At 37.8% G+C, this 20,008-nt stretch overlaps 1 protein-coding gene and 1 pseudogene across 1 annotated transcript; both read right to left on the bottom strand.

Moving 5' to 3' along the window:
* Positions 1-6,805: 6,805 nt before the first annotated feature.
* On the bottom strand, positions 6,806-11,640 carry LOC128050513 (olfactory receptor 18-like; annotated as a pseudogene).
* A 5,481-nt stretch (positions 11,641-17,121) lies between these two features.
* On the bottom strand, positions 17,122-18,096 carry LOC128051191 (olfactory receptor 18-like). The gene has a single exon (XM_052643695.1). The coding sequence runs from the start codon at positions 18,007-18,009 to the stop codon at positions 17,122-17,124; it is 888 nt and encodes a 295-aa protein (XP_052499655.1). The 5' UTR covers positions 18,010-18,096.
* Positions 18,097-20,008: the final 1,912 nt, after the last annotated feature.

The raw sequence follows: 20,008 nt of genomic DNA, 5'->3' as shown, positions 1-20,008 counted from the left end.
CTCTGTATAATAGGTTCTAGGTTCATCCACCTCATTAGAACTGACTCAAATGCATTCCTTTTATGGCTGAGTAATATTCCATTTTGTATATGTACCACAACTTCTTTATCCATTCATCTGTCGATGGACATCTAGGTTGTTTCCATGTTGTAGTTATTGTCAACAGTGCTGCAGTGAAAAAGGGGATACATGTGTCCTTTCCAATTTTGGCTTCTTCAGGGTATATGCCTAGGAGTGGGATTGGCTCAGAGGTTAAAGTGTCTGCTTGGAATGCGGGAGACCCAGGTTTGATCCCTGGGTCAGGAAGATACGCTGGAGAAGGAAATGGCAACCCATTCCAGTACTCTTGCCTGGAGAATCCCATGGAGGGAGGAGCCTGGTAAGCTACAGTCCATGGGGTCGCAAAGAGTCGGACATGACTGACAGACTTCACTTCACTTCACTTGTGGTGCTTTTATTCCCATATTTTTAAAGGGATCTCAATATTATCTTCCCTAATGGCTGTATCTATTTACATTCCCACCAACAGTGCAAGAGCATTCCCTTTTCTCCACACCCTCTCCAGCATTTTCTGTTTGTAGACTTTTTGATATGGCCGTTCTGAGTGGTGTGAGGTGATAGCTCATTGTAGTTTTGATTTTCCTTTCTCTAATAATGAGCAATGTTGAGCATCTTTTCATGCATTTGTTGGCCATCTGTATGTCTTCTTTCGAGAAATGTCTGTTTAGGTTTTTTTCCCACTTTTTGATTGGGTTGTTTGTTTTTCTGGTATTCAGTTGTATGAGCTACTTGTATATTTTGGAATTTAATCCTTTGTCAGTTGTTTCATTTGCTGTTATTTTCTCCCATTCTGAGGGTTGTCTTTTCACCTTGCTTATAGTTTCTTCTGCTGTGCAAAAGCTTTTAAGTTTGATCAGGTCCCACTTGTTTACTTTTATTTTTATTTCCATTACTCTAGGAGGTAGGTCATAGAGGATCTTGCTTTGCTTTGATTTATGTCATTGAGTGTTCTGCCTATGTTTTCCTTTAAGAGTTTTATAGTTTCTGATCTTACATTTAGGTCTTTAACCCATTTGAGTTTATCTTTGTGTATGGTGTTAGGAAGTATTCTGATTTCATTCGTCTACATGCAGCTGTCCAATTTCCCCAGCACCATTTATTGAAGAGGCTGTCTTTGCCCCATTTTATATTCTTGCCTCCTTTGTCAAAAATAAGGTACCCATATGTGCATGGGTTTATTTCTAGACTTTCTGTCCTATTCCTTTGGCCTATATTTATGTTTTTGTGCCAGTACCATACTGTCTTGATGACTGTAGCTTTGTAGTATACAAAGTAATAATGAAGTCTGTAATCTGAATTCAGGAAGGTTGATTCCTTCAGCTCCATTCTTCTTTTTCAAGACTGCTTTGGCTATTTGTGTTTCCATATGAATTGTGAAATTTTTTGTTCTAGTTCTGAACAAATACCAGAACAATACAATGTTCTAGTTCTGAACAATACCAGAAAAATGCCATTGGTAGTTTGATAGGGATTGCATTGAATCTGTAGATTCCATTTGGTAGTATAGTCATTTTTACAACATTGATTCTTCTTATGCAGGAACGTGGGATATCTCTCCATCTATTTATGTCATCTTTGATTTCTTTCATCAGTGTCTTATAATTTTCTGTGTACAGTTCTTTTGTCTCCTTAGGTAAGCTTATTCCTAGATATTTAATTCTTTTTGTTGCAACGGTGAAGAGGAATGATTCCTTAATTTCTCTTTCTGAGTTTTCATTGTTAGTATATAGCTATGCAAATGATTTCTGTGTATTGATTTTGTATCTTGCAACTTTGCTAAATTCACTGATTAGGTCTAGTAATTTTCTGATAGTATCTTCAGGGTTTTCTATGTTCAGTATCATGTCATCTGCAAACAGTGAGAGCTTTATTTCTTCTTTTCTGATCTGGATTCCTTTTTTTTTTTTCTTCTTCTTCTTTTCTTCTCTGATTGCTGTAGCTAGGACTTCCAGAACTATGTTGAATAATAGTGGTGAAATTGGACACCCTTATCTTGCTCCTGATCTTCAGGGAAATGCTTTCAGTTTTTCACCATTGAGAATAATGTTTGCTCTATGCTTATCATATATGGCCTTACTATGTTGAGGCAGGTTCCTTCTATGCTGATTCTTTGAAGGGTTTTAATCATAAATGGGTGCTAAATTTTGTTAAAGGCTTTTTCTGTATCTATTGAGATTATCATATGGTTTTTATGTTTCAATTTGTTAATATGGTATATCACATTGATTGATTTGTGTGTATTGAAGAATCCTTGCCCCCCTGGAATAAACCCAAGTTGATCATGTTGTATGAGCTTTTTAATGTGTTGTTGAATTCTGTTTGCTAAAATTTTGTTGAGGATTTTTGCATCTATGTTTGTCAGTGATATTAGCCTGTAGTTTTCTTTATTTTGTGTTGTCTTTGTCTGGTTTTGGTATCAGGCTGTGGTGGCCTCGTAAAATGAGTTTGGAAGTGTTCCTTCCTCTGCAATTTTTTGAAACAGTTTTAGAAGGATAGGCATTAGCTCTCCTTTGAATGTTTGATAGAATTCTCCTATGAAGCCATCTGGTCCTGGGCTTTTGTTTTTTTGGGAGATTTTTGATCACAGCTTTCAATTTCAATGCTTGTAATTGGGTTGTTCATAATTTCTATTTCTTCCTGGTGCAGTCTTGGAAGATTGAACTTTTCTGAGAATCTTTCCATTTCTTCCAGGTTATCATTTTATTGCCATACAGTTGTTCATAATAGTCTCTTGCAATCCTTTGTATTTCTGCATTGTCTATTGTAACCTCCCCTTTTTCATTCTAAGTTTGTTGATTTGATTCTTCTCTCTTTTTTCCTTGATGAGTCTGGCTAAAAGATTTGTCAATTTTATCTTCTCAAAGAACCAGCTTTTAGTTTTATTAATCTTTACTATTGTTTCTTTCATTTATTTTTCATTTATTTCTGCTTGGATCTTTATGATTTCTTTCCTTCTGCTAATTTTTTTTGGTTATTCTTTTTCCAGTTGTTTTAGGTGTAAAGTTCGGTTGTATAGTTGATGTTTTTCTTGTTTCTAGAGGTAGGATTGTATTGCTATAAACTTCCCTCTTAGAATTGCTTTTGTTGCATCTATTGGTTTTGATTTGTTATGTTTTCACTGTCATTTGTTCCTAGAAACTTTTTAATTTTCCTTTTGGTTTCATCAGTAACCCGTTGGTTATTTAGAAACATATTTTTTAATCTTCACGTGCTTGTGTTTTTTAGTTATTTTCTTGTAATTGCTATGTAGTCTCATAGCATTGTGGTCAGAAAAAATGCTTGGTACGATTTCAATTTTCTTAATTGCCACCTCTTCTTAATCTCTTCTGCTTCTGTTAGTTCATTATGTTAACTGAAATAAGTCAAGCAGTGAAAGATGTGGAACATAGGATTTTGCTTCTCTGTGGAATGTAAAATATTAAACTCATGCAAGCAGGATGTATTTTCTGACAATTTGGCGGTTGTGAACATTGCAGAAAATCATTTCATGAATATTGTAGAACACCTAGGATTACTATTCAAGTGTATACTTTCTATAATAATATTTATGGAGTTAAAATGCCCTATATTCATTTTCTATGAGAATTTAATATGATCTAATAAGAAACAATGTGATATAAGTTTAACAGAACATAAACAGTATATTAAACCCACAGAACCACATGCACACATGCATGCATGCACACACACACACACACACACACACACACAAAGTAGCATTCTTTTGGCCCCTTCCAAGATTCTTTCATTGTCACTTAGGTTAGCATTAATGGATATGCAGGTATAGTATTTTAGTGATTTTAATAACTTTTATTGGGCAATATCTCTTTGCCTAAATTAATAAGAAAATGTCTTTTGTCAAGTGTATTCTTTTCTTTAATATCAAAGTTTCTTATCAATAGAGTTTGTTGGTGATTTTCCTAAGTGGTAAAATGAAAAGTAAGCTAATGTAGTTCTGCACAGCATTCAGTCAGCCAAGATTACTACCATACAAAAAATGTGACACCTCAAAAAGTGATGGATACTTGTCTTGCACAACTCAATAGGAGCCTTATGATATAATTATTGTGATGGAGGACAATAAAGCAGGGTAATCGAGTGAAGTCCTAATCAGGCTGTTTCTAGTAAAAGGAAAAGTCCTCCCTTTGCTGATAATAATTCTTTGCAATCTTAAAGATATGCAAAGCAAGGCAAACTTATTGTGAAGATTTGGGTGATTCAATGTACTACAAGCATCATGAGCCACATAGCAATTGGACTATGATACCACCTATTCTCCAGTTGCATACCCAAAGCTGATATACTCTTTTTTTTTTTTGTATAAAGTTTTTTATTTTTTTAATTTTAAAATCTTTAATTCTTACATGTGTTCCCAAACATGAACCCCCCTCCCACCTCCCTCCCCATAACATCTCTGTGGGTCATCCCCATGCACCAGCCCCAAGCATGCTGTATCCTGCGTCAGACATAGACTAGCAATTCAATTCTTACATGATAGTATACATGATAGAATGCCATTCTCCCATATCATCCCACCCTCTCCCTCTCCCTCTGAGTCCAAAAGTCCGTTATAGACAGCTGCGTCTTTTTTCCTGTCTTGCATACAGGGTCGTCATTGCCATCTTTCTAAATTCCATATATATGTGTTAGTATACTGTATTGGTGTTTTTCTTTCTGGCTTACTTCACTCTGTATAATCGGCTCCAGTTTCATCCATCTCATCAGAACTGATTCAAATGAATTCTTTTTAACGGCTGAGTAATACTCCATTGTGTATATGTACCACAGCTTTCTTATCCATTCATCTGCTGATGGACATCTAGGTTGTTTCCATGTCCTGGCTATTATAAACAGTGCTGCGATGAACATTGGGGTACATGTGTCTCTTTCAATTCTGGTTTCCTCGGTGTGTATGCCCAGCAGTGGGATTGCTGGGTCATAAGGGAGTTCTATTTGCAATTTTTTAAGGAATCTCCACGCTGTTCTCCATAGTGGCTGTACTAGTTTGCATTCCCACCAACAGTGTAGGAGGGTTCCCTTTTCTCCACACCCTCTCCAGCATTTATTGCTTGCAGATTTTTGGATCGCAGCCATTCTGACTGGTGTGAAGTCTTGATAACCATGTGTCTTTCCTGGGCACATTTTGCATCTTCCAATTGCAGGTACATAACAACAAACATACCCAGTGCTACAGTATCAGTTAAAATTCAGTAAGAAAAGAAAAACCATTAGTGTTTTTTCAAACATTTTTTATTGGAATAGAGTTGATTTACAATGTTGTGTTAGTTTCAGGTATACACCACAGTGAATCAGTTATACATATATCCATTCTTTTTTAGATTTTTTTCTATATACTTCATTACAATGTATTGAGTAGAGTTTCATTTGTCATAGTTCTTAATAGATATCTATTTGGATATAGTTGTGTTTATATGTCAGTTCCTACCTTCCAATTTATCTCTCCCTACCGCTTACCCTCGGATAAGCATACATTTCTTTACTACATCTGTAAGTCTATTTCTGTTTTGTAGATAAGTTCATTTGTACCCTTTTATAGATCCCACATATAAGTGATATCATATGATATTTGTCCTTCTCTGACATACTTCACCCAGTATGACAATCTCTAGGTCTATCCAAATTGCTACAAATGGCATTATTTCATTATTTTTTATGGCTGAGTTGCAGTCAGCCAGGAATAATGCAATTAATCATTTTAGTGAAAAGCTTTAACACAGAGAGTCATTTAAATAGTTATTGAAGGGCTGAAAATTAAAAAAAAAAAACACCAAAGAAGTAATATAGCAATCATAAGTGAAGGAAGAAGCTACTCCACCAAGGGCTTGGCGGGGTGGGGGTGGGGGGATGTAAAGGAATCAGCTGACCTTTTAAGACATAGAGACATTTTTAGACCACTGTTGAAAGTATGTAAGATGAACACAAGATACAACGTAGAGCAGTGATTCTGAGAAACCCAACCTAGAGCAAAGCCCATGCATATGATGTAGAGAAGCTGTGAGAAGAAAATTATCACAAAAATGGGGAAAGAGAATTGTTTGTTACTATAGCAGGGTCTTCTGTCTTCTCCCTTTGACCAGTGACTCTTCCATATCTTCAGCATTTGTGCATGAGCAGTTAGGACCCAAAGAATAAAGGTCACTTTTGGAGGAAAAACCAGACTTACATCAGTAGTTCTCAATCTTGGCCAAACACTAGAACCATCTGAGTGCTTTCAAGAATGCTGATACTCAGGCTACACCCAAGTCGAGTTAAACCAGAGTGTCTAGTGGTGAGACCCAGGGTCAGTAGTTTTAAATTTCCTAGATGTTTTTGATAAAAGCCAAGGTTGAGAAACAGTGATGGGCATCCTCAAATATAACTGCATGCAGAGATTTGAAAAATAGAAATAGAATTTACTATGGAAAAGACATAAGAGTTGTGGAAAACTTGTAAATTTTCAACACATCTAAAGGGAATTAATCATTCTTTGAAGCTGCTTCACCACCAAAGAAACATCACAGAATCTCTGTGGATATAATGAGATTTAGGCAAAGAGTGATTATGATACACAAAGGATCCTAAAACTCCCTACTGTCATGTTAAACCGTAAAAGAGAAGCAATATTCAGGTGTAACACAAAGAAAGGAATGTAGGTCATAAGAGTTGCAAAACGATGTCATGAGAGAGGTAAAATTTTCAGATCTCCAGGTTTAGTTTTGCTACATTTTCTATGGGTGGCCAGGTCTCAAGATGAGAAGGTTTTGCTGAGGAACCTGTACGTGGCCCTTTTGATGTCTCTGTTCCTTGTACTGTAGATGAAGGGATTTAGCATGGGGGTGACCACAGTTTATACCACTGAGGCCACTGCATCCTTCCTGAGAGATTGTTAAATAGCTGAGCTGAGGTACTCACCAAGGCCTGTTCCTAAAAAATAAGCAAACAACTATCAGGTGAGAACCACAGGTGGAGAAGGCTTTATATATCCCACCTGATGAGGGAACCCTCAAAAAAGAGACAAGAATTTTATAGTAAGAAAAAAAGATTCCTGATGTAGGGAGAAAAACAGAGATGGCACCAATAATACACCTGACTATACTCTTTGTGTGTCAGAGCAGGGAAGGTTGAGAAGCAGAGAGGGGTCACAGAAGAAACTAGAAATTTCTACATCATTGAAGCAGATAAGTTGTAACACAATCAGATTGTGAACCTGAGAATCCAAAAGGCTGACCAAAACAGACACCAAAACTAAGGAGCAACAGAGGCATGGGTTCATGACAACCATGTAGTGCAGTGGGTGACAGGTGGCCACAAACCTGTCATAGGCCATCACAGTAAGAAGAGTACTATCCATGTACCCAAAAACATTAAAGTAGAGATCTGTTATCAGGCAGCCCACATAGAAGGTGACACTGCTATTAGTTTGGATGTTCACTGTCATCTTAGGGATGGTGTTGGAGATGAAAGCAATATCAGCCAAGGACAGGTTGGAGAGGAAGAAGTACATGGGGGTGTGGGGGTGTGTAGGTGAGGGTCAGAGGTGATGGCCAGGATGATGAGCAGGTTCTCCAGCATGGTGAACAGGTACATGGATAGGAAGAGTCCAAAGAGGAAAGGCTGAAGTTCTGGATCATCTGAGAGGCCCAGGAGGAAGAATTTAGAGACAGTGGTTAGATTTCCAGTTCTATATAGCTTGGATATCTTTGGGAAACAAAAAGAGGAGTGGAAAAATAGGAAATATATAAACTGTCATGTAGCACTATGTCTATATTTTGGATTCAACCAACTCATTTCTAAGATTATACACCACTGTTCCTTCAGCAATATTTCTCACTGTGACAAATTCTATTTGCTTAGAATTTTTCGTCCTTGATTTCTGTGTTATACAGATCTGTCTATAAACTCTTAGATTATAAAACTTCATGAAAAGGGAAAGGAAACAAGAACATTAGAGTTAATACATCTATGATCTTAGTTAAATATAGCCTACTTCTTTAGAAATAACATATAATGAGAGATTCCCTTCCCCTTCTAAGAAAATATATAATAATTAAAATATAAAGAGATTAAGTCATTTCTTTCAAATACAATTTTAGATATTTCCTTCATTTAGAATATTTACAAATATCTATGAAATACAGGACTATGTCATCTGGATTCTAAATTAAAAATGAATATTCATAATCAGAACACAGTTTATTTGATATTCAGAGTTTTATCATCTTTGGTTTTCTGTCTTCCCTCCTTCATGAAATAGGGATTACTCAAATATTAGAGGTTATCTTCCAGAAGTCATTTAGTGTATACATCATACCTTTGGAGGAGGTCAAATTTCAATCAATATTGTTTAATTAATTGCACATGATCTAATGCATTGGTGACTACAAAGATGGTATTCCTGTGCACAGCATTGTCAAGGATTACATGATAATGAAATTTAAGAAACCCCCTTGAAATTTTTTATCTTATACCAGGTTATTTGTTTCAATACCATCTCAATTAAATGTCTGATGTGTGAGACCACTTTACATTTTTTGGACTCTGTTCTGTACTGGCAGAAAAATACTGCTTCTTTTTTTTTTCAGTTTATTGAAATGATGGACAAAACTGCATATATTTGGGTTGTGTCACTTGAAAGTCTTTAAAAGATGTATGAAATGATGATTTAATACACATACACATGGAGAATAATTACCACAGTCAAGTTAAATAATGTATCTGGAAGCTCAAATATTTTCTATTTGTGTGTGTGTGTGAAGTAACAGTTAGGCAAATCTCTCTTGGCAGATTTCATGAACACAACCAGAATTATTAGCTATAGTAACCAGGCTATTTATTAGATCCCCAGAATTTATTCATTTTATAACTGAAAGCTTATACCCTTTTACTAACATTTCCCACTTTCCTCACCACCAGTCCTCACAGCTACAGTTCTAATCTATGGTCCTAAGAGTTTAATTTTCTTAACTTCTACACCTAAGTGAGATCATAGTGGATTTGACTGTGTCTGGTATATATATTTTAATAAGCATAATATTCTCCAGATCCATCCATGTTGTCACAAATGGCAGGATTTCCTTCTTTGTATGGCTGAGTAATAGTCTATTGTCTTTATATACACACCATATTTTTCTACCTGCTCATCTGTCAACAGACACATTTTCATACTTTCACTATTTCAAATAATAAGATAATGACAGGGGAATGTAGATATCTCTTCGAGGTTCTGACTTCATTTCTTTGGCATCTACCATGATGTGGGGTGCTGGATCCTAAGGTAGTTCTACTTCAGTTTGCTCCTTTTTTTAATTTTTAAAGGAACCTCCTTTCTGTTTTCTGTAAGAGCTGTACAAATATTTATTCCCACCAACCAGTTACAAGGGTTTTCTTATCTCCACATCCTTACCAACATTTTTTTTTAAATAGTAGCTATCCTAACAGATGTGAGGCAATATTTAATGTAGATTTTGACCAACTTTTCCTGATATTAGCAATGTTGAACACATTTTCATATACCTGGTAGTCTTGTTTTCCTGATCATAAACTCTTATTTACATTGAAAAGCTTAGCATAAGAAAAATTCCTACAGCCAGGTGAGAATGCAGACCTCTGTGTGTGTGCATGCCTGCTGAGTTGCTTCAGTCATGTCTGACTCTTTGCAACCCTATGGACTGTATCCCACCAGGCTCCTCTGTTCATGTGATTCTCCAGGTGAGAAGACTGGAGTGGGTTGCTATACCCTCCTCCAGGGATCTTCCTGACCCAGGGATTGAACCCGAGTCTCTCATGTCTCCTGCACTGGCAGGTGGGTTCTTTACCACTGAGCCACCTGGGAAGCCCCCTCTAAGTCTAGTTAACAGAATTTCATATCAATGCTTCCTAATAAAGGAATTGCAATCTTATACTTCTGTGTCTATTTGATTGATGATTTGAATGTGCCAATACAGTATACTAACACATATATATGGAATTTAGAAAGATGGCAATGACGACCCTGTATGCAAGACAGGAAAAAAGACGCAGCTGTGTATAATGGACTTTTGGACTCAGAGGGAGAGGGAGAGGGTGGGATGATATGGGAGAATGGCATTCTATCATGTATACTATCATGTAAGAATTGAATCGCCAGTCTATGTCTGACGCAGGATACAGCATGCTTGGGGCTGGTGCATGGGGATGACCCACAGAGATGTTATGGGGAGGGAGGTGGGAGGGGGGTTCATGTTTGGGAACATATGTAAGAAATAAAGATTTTAAAATTAAAAAAAAATAAAATAAAAAAATAAAATATATTGCAGTATAAAAAATAAATAAATAAAATAAACTACCCCCACCAAAAAAAAAAAAAAAAAAAGCAACTACCCTAGCTTCATCTAGAACAAATTTCAGTATCTCTACATGTGTGCTTTTGGTCACCCTAATGTGAAGCTGGACTTGATAAACACTGCCTTAAAATATTGCCCAACTTAGATAAAGCTCCATGAATATTACCTATTATTATTATTCTCATTAATACCCACTACTTATTTTTAAAATATAAACATTAATTAATATGTGCTTCAATCTCATACTTGGTAAAGATTTGAAATATTAATGATACAGTTTAACTTTTCTTGGAATTTCAGCTCCATCTCAGTCCTCTGCATACACATCCCCAAAAGGAACCAGTGTTATGAAGTTGATGAGTATTATTTCCTTGTCAGTGTTTCCATAATGTCAATTTCATTTATGTATCCATAACCAGCTTCTTAAAATCTTCCTTAAACAGAATACTACCCTTATTCCCCTAAGATGCTCTTGTTCACCACAACTTTGAGGTTAAGTCTCCTTGTGAAATACATAAAACTACTTCAAACATTTACCTGATGCATATTATCATGTAAGGATATATAATATTTCCTTTATTGCATAAATTTATGTTTATATGTATTGATTTAAATTTAACAAATTTAAAATAATGTTTTGCATTCATTTAAAATGCAATTTTAATTTATATTATATATATCATATTTGTCATATTACTTATATTAGTTTATTCTCAAATAACATGGAGAGGGTATGGTAATCCACTTCAGTATTCTTGCCTGGAGAATCCCATGTACAGAGGAGCCTGGCATGTTATAGTCCATGGAGTTGAAAAGAGACATGCCTGAAATGACTTAACACATACACACATTCTCAAATAACCCTACAAAAATTCTTGTATCTTTCTTTGTATTGTACGATGAGAACATGTATATATTATGTGAGTGGAGATTAGTTATTCAGTTTCTAACAATTGGTGTATAATCAGGTTTATTAATGTTAACTTTCTGTATTTGTTGCAATATAAAAATCATTTTCTATGAACTAAGTACCTGGTGATAATTACTTAATATGTGCACATAGCATTTTCATCTTTTATACATAATATTTTCAACCTTAGATTTCAACGCTGGACTGCAAAACATGACTATTCATAGAAAACTCAATAATCTACTATGTTGGTATCTATATAGTTCATGTAAATTACTGCCTCATTCCCATAATTCACAGGTAGACTCACTAAACCAGAAGAGAATCAATCAGTTCTCCTACCTTCATTGCACATCCTGGACCAATAAAGCAGGTTAGAAAAGAAACACTTATGAGCTACAGTGGAGGGGACTGACAATAGGTGCATTTGTCATGGTTTTAGTCCTGGATCTTCCCTAAAACCTAGATCAAGGTTTTAATCCTGGATCTTTCAGGATTAAAGTATGTGGAGTGTGCTTCCACCTCTCCGTGCTTCTGTTCCTTCCTGGAAAAAAAGAGTCTAACATCCACCTCTGCAATATATGTCACAGCCAAGACACATTTGGAACTTATACATATTTGGTCATTTAATAAAGAATTTAAAGCATTATTAAGATAATGTGTTTAGTAATGAAATGCAATACCAGATTTAATGATGTTTTCTGGTTTATATGGCAAAGAGATCAAAGCCTTTCCTGTATCAGAGCATCACAGCATGGAATGAAATGAAACAAAATGTGTCTCAGTTCATGCAATCAGATGTACCCTGTCTTTCTTTTCTGACTCTTTTTTTCTCCATATTTATGAAAATTTCTGCAATGGTTTTTCAATCATTGGATCCTGCAGATGCTATTAAATGGAAGATAATAGGTCTCATTGAAAGTCCATGATCTAGACACAAACAAGCACTATTTTATCTTGTCTCTGGTCCTATGGGTCATTCTGAAAAGGAAACATAGCAGGACCCTGTGGTCCTTCCCTCCATATCTTCTGCCTGCCTTTTGTTTGTGGAAAAACTTTAGTCAAAGAATAAGTGTAATCAGAGAAACGAGAACATGCAAAAACAAGGAAAACAGTCAAAGGAGACCAAATAATAGTAATGTTCATTAAGCATAGTCAAGGACTTTTAGTTCCTCCTTAAGGGCTATAGATGATATTCTGAGCCTTATTCTGTGAACTGTCTTACTGGAACCCTCACCAGGTGGAGAAGTTAACTACGTGGATCAGACTGTAGCAGTGACATAGCTGCCACAATTCCAAGAATTGGCCTCAAAGAAATGAAAACAAACTGACTCTGAAACTGAAAATTAACTGTACCTAAAACAACTATGATGATGCTGTTCAGACCATCAATGACCAATCTGAAGATGACTGTCAGAGCTGACTGTACTGTTTCCACATGTAGCCCCCTCCCTCAGCCTATAAAACTCTTCCCCACTGACTGTCAGTGAGGGGGAGCCAGCCTTTGGATAGATGTCACCACCCACCAGTTGCCCACAACTGAAGTAAAGCAAATTTTCCTTTCCACCAACCTGGCCTGTTTATTAGCTTTTGAGCAATGAGCAGCCAGACCCTACCTTTCAGGAACAAGTCTACGGTGTGGAAGAATTGCTTAACATTTTTTTTTTTTCTTTCAAAAATGGAAGAATTTGTTCAATATTCAATTTTTTTTTTTTTTTTAATTCTTGGTGCCTCCTCTGTAACAACAAAGTATAGGGTCTGGGGATTCAGAAATAAATGAGCCTCAGTCATTTCACATAGTTGTTGCACAGAAGGCATCCATTATTTGTTTAGTCTTACATCAGTGGTGTTGTATCAATAAGGAATCAACACATTTGACAATCCTACATCTCAGAGATGTTATGAAATTGCCCCATAATATGCTAAGAATAAGGGGAGCACACAGGATTCAAAAACAAGTTGTCAGTCTCTGAGTCCCACATACTAATTTTGTTGTTTCCAGATTTTCTGAAAGGTTTAAGCAAAGGTGAAAAAGTGAAAAGGTTAGTTTCTCAGTCATGTCCATAGCCTCTGTCCATGGAATTCTCCAGGAAAGAAAACAGGAATGAGTTGCCATTTCCTTCTCTAGGGGATCTTCCCAACCCAGGGATTGAACCCAAGTCTCCTCCATTGAAGGCAGATTCTTTACAGTCTGAGTCACCATGGAAGACAAAGGTACCAAGGTCTAATCAGAGATATATCTGAGGTATATTTATTAATGTTTTTATTTTCCTGAGTGAAGATGAACAACAAGACTCTGACTTTATATTTCCTTTTGTGATTGAGTAGGTGGATTATAAATGTGGATGAGGAAGTGAACAGTTAAAATCCAGGAGCAGGATAAGCAGATGAATCTGCCTTGAAGTGTCTGGGTTCCTTCTCTCAATGAGTTTGCCGGTGATCTCACCCACTCCTCCTTCCTGTGAGCCATGCAGCAAGTGCAGCCTTTGTGTCCTCTGGAAAACTCCAAAGGGAAGGGTGTGGTAAGTAGGAAGTCTCTTCCAGGACTGCTCAGTCATGTCACTCTGGGTTTGCAGGGGGCACTGTCTAGGTGCCCTTTGTCTGAAGGAAATCTGCCCAGATTCACTGGCTTCAAATCTGGCTTCAACCCTTTCTAACTCATGACCTGGTACAAGTTACAGAAAATGCTGCGAGCCTTTCCTTTTCTTAAACTGCTAACGAGGGCTTCTCTGATGGTTCAGTGGTTAAGAATCCACCTGCCAATGCAGGGGACATGAGTTTGATTCCTGTTCCAGGATCCCACATGCCCCAGGGCAAGTAAGCCCATCTACCACAACTACAGAGTCCATGCTCCTCAAGCCCATGCTCCACAAGAGAAGCCACAGCAGTGAGAAGCCTGAGCACTGCAACTAGAGAGTAGCCCCCTCTTTCTGCAACTAGAGAAAGTCTGTGTGAAGCAGTGAAGACCCAGCGCAGCTAAAAAAAAGTATTAATAATGTGACTGTACTTATAATTTGAGGGGTTATGCAGATGAAATAAAAAAACATACATAAAGCACAGACCTCAGTGCCTGCCACTGGGGATGACCTCAGCAACAGTACATGATACTATGGTTAATGTTATCTTCCTTATCATCCTCATCACTGCTTTCAGGATCATTAGAACTGCTTACGTGAAGTTTACAGAGACCCACGTGCTGCTATAGTTGGAGAAATGCCAGCCAGAATCAGAACCAATGAGGATAGAAGTAGACCTCTGAATGAGAGTTCTCACAACCTAATCAGAACCAAGAAGTTAACCTTCATAGGGCTCTGATCCCAGATCTTGTGTATCGGTGCCCTCTCATCTTTCCATCTCTATTGTCATGTTTGTTCCTCCTGAACAGAAAATATTGCTCCCAGTGGTCCCTCCTTCAATCACTGTCTCCCCTTCAACACTTACTGGGCTGGGCTGCATCTCTGCTGGCGCATGACCAAGGAGCATAGACTCATGAGCCCTCTCCTGCCTGGTGTGTGGTGAAGTCTCAGGGTCCCTTCTCAGGATGGGCAGGAAGACAGACTCAGGTGGGGAACATCCAATGCAGGTGCTTCCAAATGGAGGAGACATAGGTATATATCCACATGCTTAGAACTGGCAAACTAATGTGTAGATGGCAGCAGCCAATTATTTACAATGATATGACCTAGGGCTTAATGCACAAAGGGTATAATTAGCCAATTGGTCCATGTTGTCCCAATCTCTGGAGACTTTTTAATATTAATGGAAAAGGGGAAAAAAGGAAAAGTGAATATCCTTAGGAGGGTCTGGGACCCTCTCGTGGACGTCCACTTTTACTTCTTCCTTCCAATTTGCAGGATTTTAACATAAAATTCAGGCTTTTGTTTCTGTAACCACTTTAACATGAAATTTTGATCTCTGTAAATCCATTGTATTTCATGTGAAGTCTATGCAGCATTAGGTCTACACCAAGGTTGTAATACCTTTTCCATTTTCTCAGTTATATAACTTGGGACTTCCTTTGTAGCTAAGTCATTAAAAAAATCTGCCTACAATGCAGGAGACCGGGGTTTGATTCCTGGGTCAGAAAGATTCCATGGAGAAGGAAATGGCAACCCACTCCAGTATTCTTGCCTGGGAAATCCCATGGACAGAGGAGCCTGGCAGGCTACAGTCCATGGGGTCGCAAAGAGTTGGACATGACTTAGCAACTAAGCCACCATGAAGGATAACTTATTTTCTTTTCCTTAGTCTTTGCTTTGGTTGGCATTTTATAGGATGGAGATTTACATGTTTTTATTATTTGCTTATCAGAATATGTCATCAGCTCTAAGTTTTTGCTCTAACTGTATACATTGGCATATTAGAAAACTATTAATTTTTACACATTTTTTGGTAACTGGTACTTAATTAAATGCCTTCCTGGGTGGCACAGTGGCAAAGAGTTCTCTTGGCAATGCAGGAGACACAGGAGATATGGATTTGAACTCTGGGTTGGGAAGATCCCATGGAGAAGGAAATGGCAACTCACTCCAGGATTCTTGCCTAGAAAATCCCAAGGACTGAGGAGCCTGTGTGAAAAGTGGAAGTTGCTCAGTCATGTCCAACTCTTTGTGACTCCAAGGAATTCTCCAGGCCAGAATACTGGAGTGGGTAGCCTTTCCCTTCTCCAGGGGATCTTTCCAACCCAGAGATCAAATCCAGGTCTCCCACATTGCAGGCAGATTCTTTACCAGCTGAACCACAAGGGAAGCCCAAGAATACTGGAGTGGGTAGCCTATCCTTTCTCTAGTCCATGGGCTCACAGTTAGACACAACTGAGCAATGGGCATGCATGAATGAATGTAAGAACACAAAATGGTAAACAGAGCAGTGATTTTAAGAGCCCCAGCCCAAAGCAAGTGCAGAAGTGTGAGTTTGGAGCAGAGACAGTAGCTTCATAACTATCACTTACACCAGACTGTATGGTGTGAGAGAGACTACATGTGAAGAATCATTATTAGAAAGGGGAAAATTGCCTGTTGCCATGGTAAGCTCTTCATATCTTCCCACCTTGAGTTCTGATCATTGTCCAAGAGCTGTTAGGATTCAAGGTATACAAGTCATCTTGGAATCAAAGATATGACTGATATCAGAAGTTCTAAACCTTGTCCACACTGGATCTCTTTAAGTGCTTTTAAAAATCCTCAGGACACACTCAAGTATAAGTCTCTGGTTGTGAGACCTAATTGTCAGTGTTTTTTTTTTTTAAATTTATTTTATTTTTTAATCTGTTTTATTTATTTATTTATTTTACTTTACAATATTGTATTGGTTTTGCCATGCATTGACATGAATCCGCCATGGGTGTACATGTGTTCCCGATCCTGAATCCCCCTCCCATTACCCTCCCCATCCCATTCCTTGGGGCTGGTGTCAGTGTTTTTAACTTCCTGATGATTTCAATAATAATCAAGGTTGATGTCACATCTAGCCTGTGTAAATACACTTCAAACTTGAGAAAATTTTATGGAAAATAGTCAAAGCTGTGAAAAAAGATGTGAAATTTTAATATATAGAAAGAGTTATTCATCTTTTCAGGATCCTTGGACCACAGATAATAAACAATAGAATCACAATAGTGAAAACTACTCAATCATGCCATGATTAAGATGGACAAAGGACCCTAGAAGTTTCCCCCAGTCCCATTAAAACAATACCAAAAGAAGAAACACTCAGTTGTTAAGCAAGGAGAGGCATCAAGGCCACGAGAGCTACAAAAATGATGAGATGAGAGAGGTAGGATTTCAGGTCAACATGCTTAGTTTTACTGCATTAGCACAGGGACTGAAGTTAGATTATTTTTCTGAGAAACCTCCACATTGCCCTTTTGATGTCTTGGTTCCTCAGGCTGTAGATGAAGGGATTCAGCATGGGGGTGACCACAGTGTACACCACAGAGGCCACTGCATCCTTCCTGGGAGATTGTGAGATGGCTGAACTGAGGCATACACCAAGACCTGTTCCATAAAATAAGCAAACAACTGCCAGGTGAGAGCCACAGGTAGAGAAGGCTTTGTATTTTCTACCTGATGGGTGAACTCTCAGAATGGAGGAAAGAATTTTACAGTAAGAGAAAAAGATTCCAGAGAAAGGAATAAAACCAAAAATGGCACCAACAAAATACATGACTATATTATTTGTGAGCATGTCAGAACAGGTAAAGTTGAGCAGTTGAGAAGGGTCACAGAAGAAATTAGATATTTTCACATCCTTGAAGCACGTAAGTTGTAACACAATCAAATTCTGCACTTGGGAGTTCAAAAGGCTAACAAAAAAAGACCCTGAAATTAATTTGCAACAGGTGCATGGGTTCATGATGACCTGGTAGTGCAGTGGGTGACAGATGGCCACAAACCTGTCATAGGCCATCACAGACAGAAGCATACAATCCATCCCTCCAAAGAGGATAAAAATGGACATCTGTGTCAGGCAGCCTGCATAGGAGATGACTCTGCTGTGAGACTGGATGTTCACAATCATCTTGGGGACCGTGGTGGAGATGAAACCTATGTCCGCCAAGGATAGGTTGGAGAGGAAGAAGTACATGGGGGTGTGAAGGTGGGGGTCAGAGGAGACTGCCAAAATGATGAGGAGGTTTCCCAGCACGGTGACCAGGTACATGGATAGGAATAGTCCAAAGAGGAAAGGCTGAAGTTCTGGATCATCTGAAAGACCCATGAGGAAGAATTCTGATACATTTCTTAGGTTTTGTGGTTCTATGTAGATTGGACACCTTTTAAAAAAGAAAAGAATTAATGGAAAAAAGAAAATAATTATATGGTCATGCAGTACTGTGTCCATGTTTTGGATTCTAGAAATTCATTTCTAAGATCATTCACCCCAGGGCCTTCAGCAATATATCTCAGTGTGACAAATTCTGTCTGCTCAGAACTATTTCTTCATTGCTTTCTCCTTCTCCACCTCTCTCTATACACAATTATTTTGTAGGTCCTGGACTGAAGGGTAAAAGAAGTGCAAGAATATTGGAGATACTAAATCCATGATCTCAGAAAAAAATAGTCTTCTCTTGAGAAAAAAATCTAGAATGATAATGGCCCCCTCTAAGAAAAAGTAGTATATGTATAATTATGGCTGATTCCCATTGTTGTATGGCAGAAACCAATACAACATTGTAAAACAATTTTATTCCAGTAAAAAAATTAAAAAAGAAAAATATTCAAATTGAAAGAAAGTGAGGCCTAGTTATATAAATCTTATTTTATTTAAATACAGTCTAGAAATTTCCTTTATTTAGAATGTTTGTAAGCACTCTATGAAACATAGGATTGTGTCATCTGAATTCTAAATTTGAGATTAACAGTCAGAAAATGTTTTTGTGTCATAGTAATCTTCATAATTTTTATCATTCTTTGATTTCCTGAATTTCCTGTTTCAAACAATAAGTATTTACTCAAAAATGAGAGTTGTTCTTTAATTAATTTATTTGAGAGTTGGCTTTTAAAAGTCATAAAGTGTATACTTCATACCATTGGTTTTGCTGGAATCAAACTAATAGAAGTATGATTTCGTCAGTGTACATAATGAAACATTGCTAAGGACGGCAAAACTGATATTAGTACACATGAACATGAAAGTTGCTCAGTAGTGTCCGACTGTTTGCGAACTCATGGACTATACAGTCCATGGAATTGTCCAGGCCAGATACTGGACTTATTCTTCTTCAGGGGGTCTTCCCAACCCAAGGATGGAACCCAGGTCTTCCATATTGCAGGCGGATTCTTTACCAGCTGTGCTACAAGGGAAGCCCAAGAATACTGGACTCGGTAGCCTATCCCTTCTCCGCGGGATCTTCCCGACCGAGGATTCAAACTGGGGTCTCCTGCATTGCAGGTGGATTCTTTACCAACTGAGCTATCAGGGAAGCCTCAGGGCTCTGTTAATGTTTAAACAATAATAAGATTTTGAAACATTTGATTTTTTTTTAACGTGAAGTTATTTGTTTCAACCCAATATGTATAATCTCGGTGCTTCTCTGGTGGCTCAGCTGGTAAAGAATCTTCCTGCAATGTGGGAGACCTGGGTTTGATCCCCCAACTGTTTTGTGACCCCATGGACGATAGCCTGCCAGGCTCCTCTCTCCACGGGAATTTCCAGGCAAGAATTCCGGAGTGGGGAGTCATTTCCTTCTCCAGGGGAACTTCCTGACCCAGGGATGGAACCCACATCTCTTGCATGGGCAGGAAGATTCTTTACCAACCGAGCCACCAGGAAAGTCCCGATAAATGCGTGAATAGATAGAGATACAGATACATAGATGGAAAATTAGATGTAGACAAATAAACAGATAGATATACAGAAAGGTAGATGGTGGTTTAGTTGCTAAGTCATGTCTGACCCTGCGATCCCGTGGACTGTAGCCAGCCAGGCTCCTCTGTCTACGGGGATTCTCCAAGCAAGAACACTGGAGTGTGTTGTATGGCAATGTTTAAGTTCATCCATGTTGCTGTAAATGGCATTATTTCATTATTTTTTTTATGGCTGTCTAATGGAATATTAGTCATACCAAGTGAAGTAAGTTAGAGAAACACAAGATAACTTATGATACCAGCTATATGTGTAATGCTAAGAAAATGGTACGAATGATCTTATTTTCAAGAGACATGGAGTCACAGATGAAGAAAACAAACTTATGGTTACCAAAGGGGAAGCGGGGGGA

Source organism: Budorcas taxicolor, chromosome 7, assembly GCF_023091745.1.
Source record: "Budorcas taxicolor isolate Tak-1 chromosome 7, Takin1.1, whole genome shotgun sequence".
Classification (NCBI taxonomy): domain Eukaryota; kingdom Metazoa; phylum Chordata; class Mammalia; order Artiodactyla; family Bovidae; genus Budorcas; species Budorcas taxicolor.
The sequence above is the reverse complement of the archived record's forward strand: the minus strand, read 5'-3'. Positions and strand labels throughout refer to the sequence as shown.

Bases quoted from the DNA above. Each gene is read 5' to 3' on its own strand.
- LOC128051191 (XM_052643695.1), bottom strand. From the start codon at position 18,009: ATGGGTCTTTCAGATGATCCAGAACTTCAGCCTTTCCTCTTTGGACTA.